Consider the following 22,019-nt stretch of genomic DNA (forward strand, 5'->3'; position numbering starts at 1 on the left):
AAAAAAAAAAAAAAAAAAATTAAAACTCGTGGGTTGAGATAAAACCAGATTAATACATAAAATATAAAATATAATAATAGCATTAATAATAAATAATCAAATATGAAAATTAAATAGTAAATAATCAAAATTAAAATTAATGCAACAAAATATATAAATCAAACCAAAGAAAAAACCTGTGACGCACATCAGTGTGTTATCAACATTATTCTCACACTGGTACAGCACTGTACCAGCTACTAAAAAGAAAATTAACTTTATCCCAGATGAAACCAGGACAGTCAGAAAGCAGGTTCTGCTTAGAATCTGATTAATGTGTGACTCATATTTAACATTATTTTTACACACAAGTTGGTTCATTAAACCTTATATCTTCTGTAACTTTGTGGGGAAAAAAAAAAAAAAAGAAAAAAAAAACAACAACAACAATAACAACAAAAAAAACCCTACCCTGTTTCATACAAACCATGGCTTCTCAGCATTGACAACAATGACCAAAGAACCCATACAGCATGCAAAGAGTACTGCACATAGAACAGGCATCTTTGTTTTTCTGCAGCCTAAAGATTCAACTGAGAACATCTCAGTGCTTACTAAGGAATTACAGAACTTACGTATTCATCAATAGGGTCTCCCACAGTGGGTGAATAAATGATTCTGTATTGCTGGACTGGCCCATCAGCATGGTCCCATTGTACAGAAAGGCTGTTTGTGGTCTCATCGAACACTCTCACATTCCTCGGACCACTGCGAGGCACTAAAGAAAGGAAATACAGAAGGTTGCATGGTACATGATTCTTCCAGTTTGGTGTTGCTCTCACTGATTCAAATGCTGTCCTGAAGCCAAAGCTAAGGGCCCTCCCTGAAACCCTGAATAAACATATACAGGTAGATTTAGTCAATGGCAATATAGCAGTGCCTGAGGTCTGAAATAGAAATAGGGCCTTAAATGGAGGAACTGGAGCAGTATGGAAGGGAGAAAACATCAAGGGGGATGTGCAGAGTGAGCACCTACATACATTCTGCTTGTCAGACTCTTGCAGACAAGTGTAACTATAGCCTGTCATGTCTGCAAGTTTTAGATGAATATGTGGATTTAATAGAGAAAGCAGAGAAGCAGCAAAAGAGAGGTGACATTTTATTGCCATAGACCATTTCTTTACATGTAATTTCTAGAATTATTTTTAAAGAAGCCATCAATGAAGATGCCACAAACTAAGTCATAACAAGGAGGTTTTGGTGTTTAGGCATCTCCAGCAAAAAACAAACACACCTGGGGAGGCTGACGTATACAATTATCATGTAAGACACAGAACATGAAGCACGTTTTTTTCTGCTGACAGCAAATTCTACCTATCACATTCTAAAGAACAGTTTTTAAGCTCTTAAATATTCAAACTGGGCTTATTTCACAAGTGAAAATTACATTGATGATTATGCATGTACCACAACTGCCAGTCAACATAGGAAAAGCTCCCTTCCATGGAGGCCTATAATTGCTTCAGTCATAACTCAGATTCACTTATATATGAGTTGCATTGAATGGCTTACACTATTTATGACTGTAACCAATTTTATAAATTCGTCATACACCAATTTTGACATAGATTTCACAAAGCAAGTACTGACTGCCTCTTACATGTTCTTCCCTGTGCTTGGCTTGGATTTCCTTCTCCATCTGCATACAGAGCTATAACATTTATTGAATAAGCAGTGTCAGGAGTCAAGCGCTCCAGCATCACATCACGAGTGTTGCCTGGTACCACAATCTAAAACAGAAACAAAAGGCACCTATATAAAAAAAGCTTTAGTTTATATCATGTCTTGTTAGAATGAACAATTTGACTCAAATACAGAAAACTTAGGAACATGAGCATGCTGCACATTTTCCAGTAAAATAAGTTTAAAATAACAAAATAATATTGATTAAAAATCAAGAGAAGGTGCAAAACCAATGACAAATACATAAGGAGCTCTCATTCTGCAAATGGAATTGTTACTTTTTACATTTTACATTAAAATAGTTCAGAAAAAAACGAACATTCAGGAACAGAAACTGAAAGGGTAAATTCTGTCATGGTTTACTGACATATAAAGGACATTTTCTAACAGGTACCCAAAAGACAAGTTCCCACTTATGTGTGAAGTAATATGCAGTTTCACTTTGCAGATGCAAATGGCTCATTAACAATTCTTACACTTCCTTACATAAAACCATATTCATCTGCACATGTACATTTTGTGTGAGTACATTCACAGTCTTCACTCTAAAACTGCACCTATTTCTACTCAAATCCAGTAACACTTATTTTGCATTTGGAGGGAAAATTCTTACCCATATCCAGACTTCACTGCTCACCAAGACCTACTTAAACACTAATGATTTGGGGTAAATGGACGACTTGGTGGTAAAAAATCACATAAACTGGGCATCCGGTTTCATAATTAAACATTTCCTAATAAAAATTTGTAGTTTCCTTTTCTCTTCTTAAAAAACAAAAATATTTTATTTTAGCTCACCTTTACCTGCAATATGAAAAAGGATAATCCTCAATATTCAGTTTTAAATGGGAAAGACATATTTCTTATTTCTTTTATTTCACCAAATTAAGCATTTATTTACAATGGACTAAATTCCTGTAGACACGATGTTTTCAGCAGGGACACTCCTGGGCAGACAGTTGGCCTGAGTTTATTATTAGTGTTCTACACTCATTGAAGGAAGCAATATCCTCCACACACTTCTAAGTAATAGTATAAAAACTAAATTACTTACAGATTCTGATGGCCTTGGGCCAGACAATGGAGAGTAATTAATTCTATATTGCTGTACTGGACCTGGAGCAGGTTCCCATCGGACATTCATGCTGTTTGGCGTGGGATTGTAAACTTGAATGTTTCTTGGTGTTCCTCTCTCCACTAGATCAAGGATAATTTAAATTTAGTTTTATAAAGTTGCTTACGTAAGTTCTAGTTCTAGTTGAATTTACAACTGTGCTCAAAGGAAGCTGAAAAGCGCATCAGCCCAAGATAATCCCATTACTTTTGTTACCCCAAAATCTACAAATTTAAGAATCTCGGTGATCAGTCTTTACAAACAACAACAGTACATATGTTTATACTTCAAACTGAAGGTATCATCATAACACTTTGTTACCCTATTGTTGATGCGACAGGTAAGGAAAACAGCCACAAACTACACATTTTAGCTCATGCTGACATTAGGAGCTCAAACTCCCGGGAAAATTTTAAGTACATGCTATGGACATTAGCATGGCTTAACACCAATATTGTGTGGAAGCAAACAGTAGGTTTGCTGTACAACATAAGAGCTGAGCTTGCCTGAGATAAGTGGACTGAAAACCTCCACACAAATAAGCAAAGAAAATGGACTAAGTTACAGTGCAGGTAAACAGAGTTTCTTACACTTATGTTTTAGCTTTGGGGAAAATAAAATTCCACATTTGATGTAAAATCAGTTTCTAATGGTGTGTACTCACACATTTTCTTGAAAAGGACTACTTTACTTACAAGTTCTTCCAGTGTCAGATACACGTCCACCATCCCCCTCTGGGAAAACTGGAACCACAGTTACAGTGTAAGGTGTGTTGGGTTCAAGAGTCCTCAGGATGACATAGTTTGTGTTTCCTGGTACTGTGGTCTACAAATTTTAAAAGAAAAGTAAGGTCATGACATTTACGTAAATATGCAAAAAGTTTAAGCTTGTTTTTGTCTCACTCCTTTAAAACTTTACAAAATACTTTACAAAAGGTGAAGCTCCAAGTAACAGGGTTCATGGTATCTTCTGGAATTGTCTTTCAAGAAGGTTCTGTCTTTGACTTAACAAAAAGGGTTGTTAACTTCTCCTATACTACCCCTTACATCTATATTCATTTTTGGGTCCAGATGCTGTTCCACTAATAACAGTAACAGAATCTGCAGTGATCTCTTTAATGAATAGTATTTAGCAGCTCAGAGGCATTAAAAGGTCACTTTCTAAATCAAAAAAAAAAAAAAAAAAATTACATAACCCTACAACATGCTAATGACAAGAAGTAATGAGCAGCTCATGTTAGAAAGTAAAACTCCACAGCATTTAATAATATTTATCATCAGTAGCTCTCTAGATTCTATTGGAATAGTGGCAATTCATGTACTCCTCATTTCATAGGCATATCAAATTGCACAGACGTGGAAAAAGAAACACACGTAGGAAAGAATATTTTTCCAATCTGCAGCAAGGATTCCCATCTGCAAGACTGTTTTAGCTCTTCAGCAATTAAATAATTTTAGGAGATTAGAATAAAACACCTATGTAAATTTTTCTGTTTTCACAAATATCATCCCAGCTGACTGCCTATAGTCACATGTCTTCTTAGCAGTAAAAATGGGCAGAAATGAGGTCTGCTGACTTTATAGCCTTTTGTACACCTTGAAGTCAGCTTTACATTCACACACGCTGCCCTAAGAATAAACAAGCAAAAAATTGTGTGTGGTATTAAATCCCTGTGCTAAGAACTAATCACTGAAGGTCTACTACATAAAATAAAACATCTGTAATACATATGGGAGTAACTTTCATGAAGGGGCTCTGCATTTCCTCCAGAGTAGCTATGAACAGAAAAAAAGCCAGTGACTAGTCAAACATCTCACTCCACTCAGTAGTACTTCTCTCACTAGCACCATGAGCTGCAATTTATCTGATACAGTTGAGATCCACGCAAAGGATTTACCATTTCTTCTGCACCTCCAGCTGTAGGTCCATAAAACACTTTATACTGGCGAGGACTTCCTTCTGCATGATCCCATCGAATATTCAGAGTACTAGTGGTTGGGTCATAAACAAGCAAGTTCTTCACAGTAGTGAGAGGTTCTGAAACAGATCAATGGACTGTCAGAAATCCAGAATCACATTCTCTCACCTGTGCTATCATATCATGCCTATGTAAAGTATCATTAGGAAATTTAAAAAACAACAGGTTTAATAATCCATGTTAAATGTTGCTTGTCTTCATTAACCAGAATATATCAGCACCATCCAACAGCTTAAGGAATGCTAAATATACACCGGAAACATCAAGGTTGGAAGAGACCTTGAAGATCATCCAGTCCAACTGTTAACCTAGCACTGACCGTTCCCAACTACACCATATCCCTCAGCGCTATGTCAACCCAACTCCTATACACCTCCAGGGATGGGGACTCCTCCACTGCCCTGGGCAGCCCATTCCAACAACCCCTTCTGGAGAGAAATACTTCCTGACATCTAGTCTAAACCTTCCCCTGTCGCAACTTGAGGCCATTCCCTCTTGTCCTATCACGTATGACTTGGTTAAAGAGACTCATCCCCAGCTCTCTGCAACCTCCTTTCAGGGAGCTGTAGAGGGCCATGAGGTCTCCCCTCAGCCTCCTCTTCTCCAGACTAAACACCCCCAGTTCCCTCAGCTGCTCCTCGTACAACCTGTGCTCCAGACCCTGCACCAGCTCCGTTGCCCTTCTCTGGACACGCTCGAGTCATTCAATGTCCTTTTTGAAGTGAGGGGCCCAAAACTGAACACAGGAATCGAGGGGCGGCCTCAGCAGTGCCAAGTACAGGGGTAAGATCCCTTCCGTGTCCCTGCTGGCCACGCTATTGCTGGCACAAGCCAGGATGCCATTGGCCTTCTTGGCCACCTGGGCACACTGCTGGCTCCTATTCAGCCGGTTGTCAATCAACACCCCCAGGTCCCTCTCTGACTGGCAGCTCTCCAGCCACTCCTCCCCAAGCCTGTAGCGCTGCTGGGGGTTGTTGTGGCCCAAGGGCAGCCCCCGGCATTTGGCCTTATTGAAACTCCTCCAGTTGGGCTCAGCCCATGGCTCCAGCCTGTCCAGGTCTCTCTGCAGAGCCTCCCTGCCCTCGAGCAGATCAACACTCCCACCCAACTGGGTGTCATCTGCAAACTGACTGAGGGTGCACTCGATCCCCTCATCTAGATCATCAATAAAGATGTTAAACAGGAGTGGCCCCAACACTGATCCCTGGGGGACACCACTCGTGACCGGCCGCCAACTGGATTGAACTCCGTTCACCACAACTCTTTGGGCCCAGCTATCCAGACAGTTTTTTACCCAGCAAAGCGCGTGATCATCCAAACCTCCAGCAGCCAGTTTTGCCAGGAGAATGCTGTTGTGTCAAAGGCCTTGCTAAAGTCAAGGTAAATAACATCCACAGCCTTTCCCTCATCCAATAAGCAGGTCGCCTTGTCATAGAAGGAGATCAGTTTTGTCAAGCAGGACCTGCCTTTCATAAACCCATGCTGACTGGGCCTGAGCATCTGGTTGTCCCACATATGTTGTGTGATGGTACCCAGGATGAGCTGCTCCATCATCTTTTTGGGCACTGACATCAAGCTGACAAGCCTGTAATTTCCCTGATCATCTTTCTCACTCTTCTTATATATGGGCATCATATAGTAAGAAAAATTTCTTTCTGGACACTATTTTAGAACTATACGGTGAGTTCATTAGGATTGTTTACTTCATTCCTCACCAAACACATTGCTATGTCTGACTTTCCACTGCAGGCTCAAAAGTCAACTAAATACAAATAAATTAATACATTTATAGTCAAATAATTAATTTAAAATAGCGATTTGGTTTTTATGCCTGAAGTGCCTCTGGTAGCAAATCACTCAGCACTTTCTATAGCAGGATTAAAACAATGCTATCAACATAAAATGGTAGAGTCTTAAAGTGCACACTGCAAAGGTCAGCCTCTGAATTGAAGGTGCTGACAGAAAAATAATAAACTTACACTTAACAGCACACATATGAGTCACATGCCTTCAGATGCTTTAAGGTGTTTACTAAATTGCGTCATAAGACAATTAAACAGATTAAAATGAGGAAGAAGTTCCATAGTAGCATTAGTGTTTCTCTCAGACTTAAAAGCTTGGCATCCAGTCTAAGGTAGGGGTCCAGGCTTTCTCTACAGCCAGTAGACTGACAGGCCTTCTTATTTTAGATACTTGAAACCCATCAAAGGATAAATGCCAAATACACATGGGATGATTTTCACAACAATAAATTTTTCTCAGCTGATTTGAAAAGTAATACAATAATATTGTTTCTCACCTAATATGAGGATCTCAAGAAGTTACTTACTGGTTCTGCCTCGTCCTGTCATTCGTCCCCCTTCACCATCTGCATACATTGATGACACAGTAATAGCATATGGTGTGTCAGGCTGCAGCTTCTGTATTACCACACTGTTCTGTCTCCCTCCAACCATAGCCTGCAGTAATACAAAATAAAAATATTAAAATCCATTTTATGCTGCCCCTTTTATGCTTACTGTTACAGTTTAGAATGTAAGCATTTGATGCAGAATGCAGAGTGGAAAACGCTATGATATATGCTGCAATGCTCTTGTGACTGACACTGACAGTAGACAGTGAGCAATAATAATATTTAGCACATATTCATCTTAACAAGTTTAAACAGAGTCCAGTGACACAAAGCCAGTATTCTTTAAGATCTCCAAACTTGCATATAACCACAACTATATATCAACCGCCAGTTCTGTGCCAGCACAAAGCTTCTCTACATTGCCTCTGCCTATATCATATTTAAATCAATTAGCATCTTTTATTCATTTTGACAGACCTCAAATTGGGTTCTTTATGCTCCACTCTCAGGTAGAATGCAATCATGGAATAAATTACAACACTAGAGATCTCTCATGTACACTGTCATATCATACGTCATGTCATATCATCATTGTCTCTCCTTGATTTCAAAAATTTTACAGCATGATACTTCAGCTTCTAAAACATCTTTGTTTGGAGTCTAAAATTATTATACATATTTCATTTCAACTTTTCTTTTACATATAATCCCATGATGATAGTTTCCACCAAGGAAAAGGTTTACAATGCACTGAGAGAATACTTAGATACTTGCAAGAAGATTCATTTCTGAATCATGAGCTTTTTCATTTTTGTGTGAAATTACACTTGCTCAAGAGCACCCTTTGTACTTTTAAGACTGTCTGCACATTTTCAAAGCCTACTGAGCTAATATATTTGTCATGACACTTAAAAGCTTCTGATGATGAAGAACTGATAATGAGCAAGCATTTATACATCTACACATTTCATTGAGGTAGATTATTTTAATTTAGGAGGCAATTTTTTATTTATACTCAAGTGTATAAAGCTCAGTTCAAAGCATAAATGCTTTTAGCATCCCATCATGGCTGCCTCCATAATTTAGTATCTATTTGCCTTTCAAAACCTGATCCTAAATGGTCATGATGGTCTCTGGAGTTTGGTGTGCAGTTTTTGAAGAGTTGTCTTCAAATCACCTGTGCTCTTCCTTAGTGCTGAGGCCATTATATGACAGAGCAATAAAAAACTTCTAAAAATTCTACTTTAAATATTTCAGTGCTGCTGTCTACCCAGAAACTGCAGTTTAATCAAATTTCACAGTAACAAAAAAAGCAGACAAGGAATTACTATCATATGACTGAGAATTATTTGCAGACAGACATGAAAATGCCATGAACAGAGAAGGAGTGTTCTGTGTGCTCTCCTCAAAAAAAGGTGTCTTCTCCAACTGCCACTGCCGGACTCTATCTAGTAGTGAATAAATAAGTCTATTCAGTCTGTTCTTTGCATAAATCTCAACAGAATGCTCAGAATTCTTTTTTTTTTATACTCCAGTATCAGAAATTGGTCATAGATACTAATTAACCTTACTGCTGTTGCTTATTCTTCTAGTGATTTCTCACTAAACTTGCATTCAGCTTCTCCATTCAACAATTCAATTAACTCAAATGCATGTTGTTCAGAAGAGAGTAAAAATGGGTGCACAAGTATCAAACTGATTCTAAAGTAAACATTCCTAGATAGGCTTCTGAATATGTGTGATCTCTGATTACAGGAACAAGCTAAATGTGTGTGGTTCTCATCTGAGACTGTTCCTCTGAGTCACTTGTCAGTAACCACAAGAGGCTCCCACTGCAGAATAGGGCAGTTTTAAGTAGCACACGTTTCTAATAAACAGGCTGACTGAATTACCATTCCCAGGCTGTGTGGCGTAGTCAACACAGTAGTCAACATAACTCTTGCGTACGCAGGGAAAGCTGCCTGATCGTATGGTACTGGCCCTACTTATCATTACAGCTGCTCAGTCATATTAAAAGACACTAAAATACCTTAAAAGCTTCTCTAGCATATGTTTTGCATGGATTTGTTTTTGCAGCTGCTGCTTGTGGGCGGGTATTCTGTCCTTACTGTGGTAAGAGACAGTCCACGGTATGTTCCATGGCAACGTCCCCCTGATAGCACATGAACCACATCATTAAAACAATGGAAAACTCTGGACTATGGAAGTAGTCACAGTAGTTCATATTACTGATTGCTGTGATAACTACATATCTGTGACTTGTAGTCTCATGATGATTGAACTGTTCCTCAACACATTTTAACTTTATTCTAGTTAAATCTATAGATTATGTGATTTTCAAGAAAACAGGCTGTATGCAAAGTTATTTTTGCTCCATAAAGGGCATTCTACCTTGGACTTGAAAGGGAAGAAAGAAAAAGGTGTGAATATATACTTATTCACTATAAATATAAATCTTTGCCTAAAAGGTGATTAAGATATATGCTGCTATGAGTTGAAAATTCTAATAGATTATGTTGCAGAGATATCACTTAGGGTTGAATAACTATAACACTTCAAAACTAGTTACCGACTGTTCAGGTCCATCCCCACTGATAGGCTGGTAAATGATCCTGTATCTCTGCACTCGACCACTGGCAGGATCCCATTTCACAGTCAAACTGTGTGAAGTTGCATTGTACACCTGAAGGTTTCGTGGGCCACTCTTGGGGGCTGAGAAATGTAATAAAGGAAAGAATAAGTATGTAATTCAATCAAAAAGCAGGGACAAACACTTCATTCATAGGGCTGTAGAAATGCCTGACTAAGAGCAGAATATATTAAGTACAAGACAACATAAATTGTAATGTTTGTAAAATAATAAACATGTTGTAATCTAGTGTTTAGTATTCTACCAAATACAGAATAATATTTATTAAATGATCTCAGCTTTTTAATGTCAACATTCCTCAGAGTTTAGAATAAGATAGCTCTGAGTTTTCCTTAATAATACCATACCTGGAAGTTCAGATTCTTACCTTGTGTGGTGATAGGTACCAAGGGTACTAGAAAAAAGTAGAAAAAGTTTTCAGAATTCTTGTATGTGTATGTCTTCTGATTTACTATGAATAACAACACACAGATTATTTACTTACATGTTCGTTCACTGCCAATGAGGTCATCGCTTTCTGATTCATCAGGATAGATGGCAGTAACTGAGATATCATATAATGTATCTGGATTCAAATTTTCAAAGACCACGCTATTCTCATCCCCATTTAAGATAGTCTTGTGGAAAAATTGGAAAAAAAAAAAAAAAAGAAAAAAAGGCAAGCAGCAAATAAATAAAAACAAAACAGAGAGTGAGGTAGTGGGGTATAACTGAGTAACTTTTTACACAGTAACATCACTACAAGGGGCTGTAACTATGTGTTCTGCACCTTCTCACTGAATTTCCATTGACCACAACAAGAGGTCTTGCAAGTTATAGGTCATTTATTAATGACATTTCTGATTTTAGAAACATGCCCTCTGAGAAACTGCCCACAAAATCTTATGGTGAGTATCTATTCTTACCTCCTGTTTTTCAGATCTTCCGTAGGGTCCCCAGGTTATTCTATATAGAGAGACATCTGGAGCTCCGTGATCCCAGGTTCCTCTAAAACTATTTGTGGTTACATCTGTGATTCTGAGATTGACTGGTGCTGGCACAGGCTCTATTATGAGAAAAGGAAAAGTATTCCACAGAATGTAACTACAAATTAAATACAGTTAAATCAAGGAATTACTCAGACAAAGAATTTAGATTATGTAGAAGATTCATCTCTCAGTTACCACGCTTCTAACAACTACAGTAAAATGATGTAGTATAACCCAGTCCACCTACACTAAGCAAATTGTCCTTCACAAGGTCACATCACTAGGTCACATCACCAGGTCATCACTTGATAAAACAGATACAGCTCTACTGACCTCAGTAGATGTCACAACTGACATGCTTACTCATTACAACTTAAGTCCTAGCTCTTACATTTTGGAGTTAGGCCTGATTATCAGCTCCCACACACAAAGGTCAAGCTCCTGCATGAGTTTCTCCCAGATCTTAAAATTCTTTACATAAGGCAAATAAATCATGACTGAATTACACCACTTATTTAGAAAGAATTCACAGAGGTTAACCGTAGGTTAAGGAGGCAAATATTACAGCCACCGGGGAGAAATGAGTAAATAGGTAAAACCAGAGAATTAAACTAAAAATAATTTATTTGGCAGAGCTTTTCCCTTTTTTGTTACACACACATTCACACAAAACCACAGCTATAGAAGAAAGGCTAGCACAAAAGCAAGCAAAAAAATCTCACAAACATTTTAAAATATATAAGCCTAGAAAATTAAAAATTCAGAAGAAAACATGAGAACGAGCATGTGCATGTGTTTTCTCTTTTTTTTCCACAGAGGGTGAAGGGCAGCGATAAGGTAACATTGCTCATTTCTATTCTAGCTCTTCTGGTTGGCTGTCTTTTTAAATCATAAGCCTATATCAGGGTGAGGGCTTCCCTGATCCCAGTCGCCTTCCTTCAGTCTGTCACCTCTCTTGTATGGAGATTGGCTCTTACTGTTTGTGCAACATCATTTCCTTGACTCTATTTGTTGAAATTACTCAAATGCTGTCTTTATGATTCTCTAAAAGTACAGACTGGTTTAGCATTCCATGGTACAAAAACTCTCTTGGATCAGAAGCAAGATCATGCCTCTCTAATCCTCTAGCATATGCCCCAGCTTCCTACTCACTTTCCTAGATTCCTGCATAGACTTGCTAAACCTTTACTCTGCCCTCATAAGTTCTTACTAATTCTACCCCTACGCTCCTCCTTCAGCCTCTAAACACAAATAACTGCTTCAGTTGCTGGTCTGTTGCCTGTCTGCAAACTTCAGGCTCAGTGTTTATTGCAGTAAAACACCGAACTCATCTAAGATTCCCAGGGATTATTATATTGCCAATAATGCTAAAAATGCAAGTAAAATATTTCTCTGATAAATTAAATTACAGTTCCACCCAACCTCAGTAATATATTGCAACACACACAACTTAAATAGAATATAAGGAAAAAATAACCACGAAAAGCGTTATTAGGAAAACTTACGAGTGACAGCTTCTGCATTTATTGGTAGGGATTCCCCTTCATCGTATACAGCAACAACTTTTACATTATACAGTGTTTGGGAGGAAAGGTCAGAGAGAGTAGTGCTGGTTTTGAGTCTATCAATTTCCACCTAAGAATAAAAATAGTGACTTAAAAACTGTAAATTGCTCTATTTCTGACTGCATTTGATTAAATGGCAGAAATTCCTGTACTAAAAAACAGAAAAGTATTCCACACTAAATTTTGCCATTTACCCCTAAATTTACACCTTAATATTGAGTACTAACTCCCTTGCAAAGCATATTGTCTCAGATACTAGTACTACTTGTGGATCTTTCACTGCTTCATTCTTCTGGAAACAAGCATGCAGACTGCATCTCCAGTAAATTATCATTCCCTTACAAAAACACATTTACTCCTCCAAGAGCTGATTCATGCAGAGCAGTGCAATTATGGAAAGCTTGCACATAACTCAGACATCTCTAACAATGCTCACACATGTTCTGACAGGGGGAAAAGGGGCTAACAGACACAATCCTTTCTTCCTCATTGCAAAGTGTTCCTAGAGATTGGCAAGATAACATTTAGGCAGAAAGTAGAAGTGGATATTTATCAAAGCACAGGAAAATTCTCCACTCAGTTTAAGGATTTCTCCTCTCTGGAGGAGCAGGAAGAGAGGAGTACACAAAGAAATCTCTCTCATGCTTATTTGGTTTCCCTTTCCTGACTGCAATCACCGTGAACTGATATTCTTTATTCTCAATGGTGGATTATAATGATACTTTTACTATTATTCTAGTAACCTAGTTCCTCAAAATAAAACTGTCTTCTAGTACTTTCAAAATGTTCCTGTCATTTACCTCCTTTACATCAGCTTCATCAGCTATTTTGTATCTTAGGATGTATTTTCGAACTTTCCCTGGGGCAGGATCCCAAAGGACATTCATGCTGCTGTGAGTAACATCCTGAATTGTTAAGCCTCTGGGTCCAGGCAAGGGCACTGTAAAAACAATGACAGTAGTAAGTGAAAATGCTATTCATGGCAGAGGTATAGGTCGCTCACAGAAGAAAATAAATTCTTTCCATGCATTCAGTTGAAATGAAGGTAGTAACTTTCTGGGAAGTTCATTACTCTGGCCATTATATAAGACAGCTTAAGAGCTTACTGTCCCAGCAATGAGCAATATAGCTATAAACTACAGTAGCTTCACCTTTGTAAATCATGAGCACAATGCTTTTAGAAGTATTAGTGCATAAGATCATAACTTCTGGTGACAACAGTCTCTTTTCATGTACAGTTAAGGGTTTATCACTTCTTAAGAACATAAAAATAACCATACTGCATGCATCTAGCCCATGCCTTTGTCAGTAGCAAATGCATAAGCAAAGATGTTTAACAAGATGTTTAAGAAAGAAGACATGTTTAGATTTTTTTTTTTTTTTTGGGTATGGCATGTTTCCTTGGCATTTGTTATACTTAAGAGAATGTCTGAAATCAGAAACAAGGTTTCTAAGCTAATGCAAGCAAAATTGAGACCTTTCAAAAACACTGTAACCTCGAGATTGCCAAGCCAACTCTATTAATTCAAGGAAAAAAACCTTTTGTTCCTCTTTTAATAGTTGGTCCCTTTTCATTGAAATTGCCTTTAAGATCTTCTGGAAATGTATGAGTGTTAGAAAATGCATAAAACATGGAAAAAAATGGTCTTCCAAACAAAACCAAACATATAAAAACTGTTGTATTAAATAAAAAGAGAGTGTTGCTGAAGCAGTAACAACAAAGCAAAAATCAATATGTCCATACATGTCACTTCCTGAGTGGTGAGTGGGTCACTAGTGATATCGCCAAACAATACGTAAGCTGTTAAAGTGTACTCAGTATTGGGGATGAGATCTACCAGCTGAACCTCATTCACTGATGGTCCAACACGCATCTGCACATAAAAAATAACATACCATGTTTAAAGACTGAAGAAAGCAATGGCAGAAAAGCAACAAATGATTTAACTTCAAGGGAATTTTGTTTGTGATTCACAGTGTATTTACAGCTTCCTGACTGATGTCATTGTATACAATATCCCAGTAAGTTCACTGCACTTTGGGAAGTACATGCCAGTCTCTCTTGACTGTTATATCAAGAAAATCTATCCAGTTTTCTTAATTTATTTTTGGTAGAGTATAGGAAGTGAAGTCAAGTTCTCTTACCTCTTTCTCTGTGGTTGGGACTGTGGCATTCACAGGTTCATATGTTAAAAAATAACCAGTAGCTCCACTGAGAGGTTCCCATCTCACTCTCATGGAAGTTGATCCAATGTCATAAACATTCAGGTTTCTAACTGAAGAGATTGGCACTGCCAAATAAAAGAGATATACATTATTTCCTTCTCCTTCTTTGCCTTTCATATTCCACATCACAGGTAGTACCACTGAGAATATTGCATATGGGTATTGGGGTACATTGCAGGAAGTAGAAAGGTGATCTGTAAGTAGTGGTATTTTAAGTGGTGCTTAGTTTAAGAATGAAGTAATAGTTGTCACATTTTGAATGTACTACAGATTTGCTACACAGCTAAAGCTATCTTACAAGTCTGCACTGGAACACTTGAATGTTCTAAAAAGCAACACTAACTCACACAAATGCTCTAATATGCAGTAGAATGTGACTGGTTTGGGATATGTACTTATAAAAGGATTTTTTTTTTTTTTTTACTTTCTTTTTTTTCTGTATTTCTTAAATTATTAAATAAACATAAAAAATTACCATGGACTTAATAAAAATCATGTACATACTTTAAGGGTTTACACAACCCTAATTCAAAACAATCAAAGAAAAGAAAGGAATACCTAACATCCAATATATTTAAAGAGATAGGAAAGTCATCCTATGTTGCATTCATCATAAATATACCTAAAATCAATCATGTAGACAGCTAATAGTGGAAACATAATGGCTAAATTATGTCTCACAGGAGTGATGTAATTGTGTTGAACTGGCTTTTTGTTAATCTTATAAAATTAGAATTAATTTATATAGTATTCTGGCTACTAGTAGCAGGAATTAATGATCAAGCATAAAAAATAAAGGAGTACGCTTTTGTATATGATCAGATTTAAGGAATTTACAAACTCTGTCTTGTAATTCATGTTAGTTGCTCTACTCTTTTACAGCCATGCTTTATGAGCCTGAATAGAAGCTGGGACAAACACTTTTTACCACAATGAAATTTCATGTTGCTAAAGTTTTTCAGCCAAGATCTGAATAACCAGTGCAGCGCAACATAATTTGGTCATTCAAATTAAAAATTTTGTTTACTCTAAGAAGAAAGCCCATAGTGCTGTAAGTTCTACTGGACAGTTCCCCATATGACAAACTGGATGTTAACATGTTATTCAAGTTCCATTCTAACTTACAAGTTGTTTCCCTGCCGATTAGAGGTTCACTGCTTTCATCTTCTACCACAGAAAACACATTAACAACATATTCCGTTTCAGGTTTCAGATCTTTCAGAACTGTCGTTGTTTCCATCCTACTTACATAGAACTACAAAAAAAGAGAAGCAATGTTAACCACTGTACAACAAATGCATTTATAATTTTATCTCTAAGAAAAAAATAATTCCTTGTGAAACTCTTCAGAAATACATGGTATGGAACTAAAAATAAGTCTTAATCTTCTATGTATTTTGTCTGACAGTATACCATTATTTTTGCAAAGCATGCTGTAGGGAAACCTCAGACAGACACTTGTTTTCAATAGAGCTGGATATATATAGCAGCACTCACTGTGCATCCTGCTTTCACCCATGGTTTATACTTTTATGTTATTCAGCAAGATAAAGGAAGTGCCAGAGATATATGTTACTACTTTGGAAGTTTTAAAGACAGAATAATCTAGCTGGTTACAGCACATGGCATTAGCAACAACTTGTGGAACAGAAATGCCAGAAAGCAGTCAAGCTACAAAGTCAGTGTGCACTGAAATGGCTGCTCCAACACTAATCAAAGGCCAAATCCTGAGGTCATGATTTATTAAGATTAAATTCTCCATGAGTCAAATCTGAGTTAAGATTTAAAAGCCACATTCAGGGATGGGAAGTTCAGCGTTAGGTACACAGAGGTGCTTTACTTCATTCTCCTAAATACTATTCTGTCTGTCTGAAGAGAGTGATGAGCAATTCAGACTGCTTAGAATCAAGGATTTCCAAGTTACTGGCTCTCTGTCTAGAGAATAACCACAACATGAGTTTGACCCTGTGAAATAAAGTTTCAAGGATATACTTAGGCACAGGTTGAAAGTACCATCATACAATGTTAATCTCAGAACTACCTAATAACCTCTATCACCCACTGTCTTCCTTTTCTATTAATAAGAAAATGTACTAAAAGGACAGTGAGCCTACCCACGAGTATACTCAGAAAATTTCTGCTACAGACTTGTTTAAACCAATAGATTACAATGGAATATGAACAGAAAGGAATTACTAGAAATACCAGCCAACTGTTTTTAAGAAATACATTTTACTCCTGGATTCATGATTTTAAAACAACCAAAGTCATCTTTATGCTCTTACTTCTTGTAATTTTGTGTTTCACTTACTGAGGCATGATATTCCTGACCTTGGGAACCTTTTTTCATTTATTGTTATACCATACACAGCACAAACTTCAGAATCACAGTACTGTGATGTGAAAGTCCAAGATTATGGACAATGTCAGAGATGAACATACAGTACTAACCTGTTGAGGGCTACCTCCAGAGGTAGGGTAATATTCAACTCTGTATCTATCAACACTCTCAGGAGGTGGACTCCATCTCAGTCTGAAAGAACGAGGTGTCACTTCTGAAATAACTAGGTTAGAAGGAGGTGGTAAATCACCTACAAGTGGAAGCAAAGTTTAAAAATTATTAATTTATCTTATAAGGAATACAAATATGAGACAAAAAAAAATTGTTTAGGAAAAAGAAAAGTTTAGGTATTTCTGTTTCCTCAGCAATTCTTAAAACAACTATGTGAAGAGATAGATCACCATCACACTCTCACGACCAAACAAGCCCTTCATGATTTCTACTCTACCTTCAGCACCAGTGTTTCACTGGAGAACCATCAGCTAACATTATTGGGTTTCTATGCTCAGCTTTGCTTTTGTGCTGTCAGACATTAATACTTGAAAAGAGCAGGGCTGCTGAAATTTTCCTTATTGGATGAGTATCATCAAAGAACCTGCCACAATGAGCAAAAAGGTGACACACTGAGCAACACACTTCCTGACTCCGGGAGAAAAGAAGGCATGTCCAGCCATGTCATGCTGTGTCAGGTATAACACAGTCATTGTTGAAAGGAAAAACCCCTGCAGGGCAGTCCAGGTGGTCTGCACAACTTCCTCACTCCAGCAGCTGAAAAAACAGCCCAGGGCTACACAGTATTCCAAATAAGTAATAAAAAATGAACTAGCAGTGCAAGCATGTAAATGGAAAAAGGATGAATTAGACTGAAAAAGTGGTGTACCTGGACCTTTCACACTGTTACACAGATTTGTGGTTACATCATCGACAATGTTAGCCAGGAAGGAGAAATCTGCAACATTGTAAGCATGGATGTCATCTGGATCCGTTGCAATCTGCTTCAATTCATTTTCATCTGCATTTTTAATACCTTACAGAGAAGATATGAAAACAAGATTTGTTAGAAATGATGGCCATGAAATATAATGTCATGAACTTAAGTCCCTAAACACATTCTTTGAATACCCATTTAGGTACTTATTTATGTGGCCACTTCTCTGTGCATTTAGCAGATGGGCAGGAGGGTTTGGGTCTTCATATAATACTTACCAATTGCATAAAGTTCCACTCCCTCATCTCTGAGTCGTCTTGAAGGGGTGACAACATCATCTTGTGATTTGCCATCAGTGATTAAAACACCAATTTTGCGAGCTCTGGGCCTTAATCCTGCATCTTGTTTGAAATTGTTTTTTAAGATGAAATCCAATGCCATTCCTAGCATGATACAAAGAAGGTAACCATCACTATAAACTATTTCCATATAGTAGTTACTGTAAAGAAGAGTATTTTTCATCCTACTGATTTCACTCTGACATCATTCCACAATTTATTTCCTTCTAGAAGCACTCGGAATCCAGTTGCAGCCTATCATGGAGATTTATCAGCAATGAATACTATTTCAGCCCTCTCAGTTTCTAATCTCTTACCTTTTATGCATCACAGAATCATTCAGGCTGGAAAAGACCCTTGGGATCATCGAGTCCAACCATCAGCCCTACTCTATAGAGTTCTCCCCTACACCATATCCCCCAACATCTCATCCAAACGAGCCTTAAACACATCCAGGGATGGTGACTCCAACACCTCCCTGGGCAGCCTATTCCACTGTCTGACCACTCTTTCTGTGAAAATCTTTTTCCTAATGTCCTGTCTGAACCTCTCCTGTTGCAGTTTAAAGCCATTCCCCCTTGTTCTATTGCTAATCACCTGTGAGAAGAGACCAGCACCAACCTCTCTACAATGTCCTTTCAGGTAGCTGTAGAGAGTGATGAGGTCTCCCCTCAGCCTTCTCCTCCTCAAACTGAACAGTCCAAGCTCCTTCAATCTCTCCTCATAGGATTTGTTCTCCAGGCCCTTCACCAGCTTCGTTGCCCTTCTCTGCACTCGCTCCAGCACCTCGATACCTCTCTCATACTGAGGTGCCCAAAACTGGACACAATACTCCAGGTGTGGCCTCACCAGTGCAGAGTACAGGGGGACTATCGCCTCCCTACTTCTGCTGGTCACACTATTTCTGATCCAAGCCAGGATGCCGTTGGCTTTCTTGGCCACCTGGGCACACTGCTGGCTCATGTCCAGCTGCTTGTCAATTAGAACTCCCAGATCCTTCTCTTCCAGACAGCTCTCCAGCCACACCTCCCCAAGCCTGTAGCCATGCATGGGGTGGTTGTGTCCCAAGTGCAGGACCTGGCACTTGGCATTGTTGAAGTTCATCCTGTTAACGTTGGCCCATCGATCCAATCTATATAAGTCTCTTTGTAGAGACTCCCTATCTTCATTCAGATTGACAGTGCTGCTTATCTTGGTGTTACCTGTGAACTTACTGATGATGCTCTCTATGTCCTTATCAAGATCATCAATAAAGATGTTGAACAGAAATGGTCCCAAACCGAGCCCTGAGGAACACCACTTGTGACCGGCCACCAGCTGGATTTAGCTCCATTGACCACCACTCTCTGGGACCAGCCAGCTAGCCAGTGCTTGACCCAGCAGACCGTTCCCTCATCCAGGCCATGAGCAGCCAGTTTTCCTATGAGAATTCTATGGGGAACTGTATAGAATGCTTTTCGAAAATCCAGGTAGACAATATCCACAGCTTTTCCCTTGTCCAAGTTGGGTCATCTTGTCATAGAAGGAGATCAGGTTTGTCAGGCAGGACCTGCCTTTCACAAACCCATGCTGACTAGTCCTGATTCCCTGGTTGTCCATTATATGACCTGCTCCATGACCTTCCCTGGCACCGAGGTCAGACTGACAGGTCTATAGTTTCCCGGATCCTCCTTTCTGCCTCTTTTGTAGATGGGTGTCACATTTGCCACCCTCCAGCCCAATGGGACCTCCCCAGTTAGCCATGGCTTCAGGGAAATCATGGACAGCAGCTTGGCGAGCACGTCTGCCAACTCTTTCAGCACCCTTGTGTGTAACCCATCCGTCCCACAGACTTGTGTGCATCCAAGTTGTGTAGCAGGTCTCTGACCACTTCCTCTTCAATTGTGATGACCTTTAATTGTGATCATCTCGTATCTGATCTCCTCTAGCCTTCCTCCTGGGTTCTCACCCTGTCTTCATCCCAACCCTGACATGGAACTGCCTTTTCTTCTCCTCATATGCTCAACAGCAACCCAAGCTCTTCATCACCCAAGCTCTCCTCCATCACATTTCTCCAGACTTCTACTGAGTTTATATGTCTATAAGATGCCTGTTGTCTTCCAAACAAAATGAACTGTAAGGCCCTTTCATTGTGGACAAATTTGAGCTCACTGAACAATACTGGGGTCAACTACTAGAATTATTTTTACTGGAACTTAAGGAAAATCTTGACAGTGTGACATACCTGTTAGAGTATTGCCTCCTTTGTATGGTAAGTTGGCTACAGCCTCTAACAAAGCCTGTTTGGTTCGGTAAGCATTGAGATTCCATTCTGTCCTGGGATCTCCACTATACTGTGCAAGTCCTGGAAAAAAGCCATCATTACTCAGTTATTATGTGGCTGTGTATCAGTTATGCCTCATTTTCCCTCCAGCATATGAGGACTTACCAATCTGTACTTTGTCAGGACCAATATCAAAAACTTCAACAATACGGGCAATAAAGTTCCTGATAGTTTTAAAATTTGGCCGCCCGATACTCCATGAGCCGTCCACCAGCAGCACAATATCAGCTTCTGCTCTGGTTCTACACTCTAAACCTGCCATATTAACCAGAAAAATATAACCTTAGCGTGATAGTTTTCAACCGGAAAAAATACAGCCTTAGCATGATAGCTTTCTTTCATCATCCTTTTATATGATATATGTCATGAGTTAGCTTCCAAAATAGCTCTAGTTTTATTCACTGGCACTCTGTCAAGTATGACCTATTTGTGAACGTTATTCACACTAGTCACTGGTTCCATGGCAAAAGCTGTATAAATTTCTTCATGTATGTTTCCTTTTATAAGTAAGCCTTTGTGAATGTCAAGGCCAGTGCTCTTCTCTATTGTCATGTCATTACTTGTTTTGGTCTTTAAAGATGGTTGATAACTTGATTTCAGAGGTTCTGTAAAAGACTACTAAACTAACCACTAACATAGTGGTGAGCATTATCAGATTATCCAAATTACAGTATTTTAGTCTGTCACAGATAGCTAAACTACTGCTTAATTTTAAACTATGTAACAGTGGTATTAATATCCTATATTACAAACACTTTCAAATAAATAGCATTTCTAAATTTTCAGGGGAAAAAGACATAGTAATACAGGTGGCATAGAAGTCTGCACATACAGGAAAGAAAGAACACAATTTAGAGAAGATACACAAACATAAACACAGGTCAAGAGATAGAAAGAGGACAAGAACAAACATTTATATAAAGCTGCAATGTTCTGAAAAGGTAGAAAATTATTTCAGATATCTTCAGTTTACAAATTACAGAATAAAATATGCATCATATTTTTTTTCACCACAAGGAAAATCACAAAATATTTATACAAACAGAAAGACACAATGATTTTATCCACAGCCATTTAAAAAAAAAAAAAATATCCTTGCTCTCTCTCTTTTCCTGTAGATTGTGTTACCAGCTGCAAATTTTCTGGCTTCCTGCCATCAGAGCTTCTGGTCTTTATATGGAAGAAATCCCATTGAGAAAAATCAGCCACACTCATCACAGTTGAAAGATATTGTGATTTCATATATGTTCCACATAATTGATCCAACACTGTAGACTCATGAATATAACTATTCCATGTACCTGGGGGTTAAAAGCATGATCCTCTTCTGCATGGAAAATATAGATCTAGTCTTTAGTCAGGACAATAAAATCAGTTGGGAATAGGGTTTAAGTAAAACCATGTTAGTTCAAAAAATCACATGCATAACTTTAATATGGAAGTTAAAGTTAGCTTCATGTACAATACAAAAGTGAAATTATTTTTACTTTTATTTTTCTTCCAACTACCACAT

The 22,019-nt window shown here is 38.2% G+C and overlaps 1 protein-coding gene across 3 annotated transcripts in view; it reads right to left on the reverse strand.

The window, feature by feature from the left end:
* COL12A1 (collagen type XII alpha 1 chain) overlaps nt 1-22,019 on the reverse strand; it is a 97,455-nt gene that overhangs the window by 44,027 nt on the left and 31,409 nt on the right. For all 3 annotated transcript variants that reach the window (XM_026844879.1, XM_026844880.1, XM_026844881.1), the window contains exons 16-35: nt 20,612-20,761; nt 20,408-20,527; nt 18,124-18,288; nt 17,798-17,944; nt 17,028-17,167; nt 15,702-15,831; nt 14,496-14,641; nt 14,095-14,224; nt 13,151-13,290; nt 12,291-12,420; nt 10,723-10,862; nt 10,302-10,434; nt 10,185-10,211; nt 9,737-9,879; nt 7,144-7,273; nt 4,734-4,873; nt 3,532-3,661; nt 2,777-2,919; nt 1,640-1,769; nt 615-757 (exon numbers count right to left, since the gene is read on the reverse strand). In XM_026844879.1, coding sequence (XP_026700680.1) covers nt 615-757; nt 1,640-1,769; nt 2,777-2,919; nt 3,532-3,661; nt 4,734-4,873; nt 7,144-7,273; nt 9,737-9,879; nt 10,185-10,211; nt 10,302-10,434; nt 10,723-10,862; nt 12,291-12,420; nt 13,151-13,290; nt 14,095-14,224; nt 14,496-14,641; nt 15,702-15,831; nt 17,028-17,167; nt 17,798-17,944; nt 18,124-18,288; nt 20,408-20,527; nt 20,612-20,761 — 2,657 coding nt within the window. The remainder of the gene's footprint in view (nt 1-614; nt 758-1,639; nt 1,770-2,776; nt 2,920-3,531; nt 3,662-4,733; nt 4,874-7,143; nt 7,274-9,736; nt 9,880-10,184; nt 10,212-10,301; nt 10,435-10,722; nt 10,863-12,290; nt 12,421-13,150; nt 13,291-14,094; nt 14,225-14,495; nt 14,642-15,701; nt 15,832-17,027; nt 17,168-17,797; nt 17,945-18,123; nt 18,289-20,407; nt 20,528-20,611; nt 20,762-22,019) is intronic.

This window comes from Athene cunicularia (assembly GCF_003259725.1).
Source record: "Athene cunicularia isolate RWA chromosome 3 unlocalized genomic scaffold, athCun1 chr3_part1, whole genome shotgun sequence".
NCBI classification, from domain to species: domain Eukaryota; kingdom Metazoa; phylum Chordata; class Aves; order Strigiformes; family Strigidae; genus Athene; species Athene cunicularia.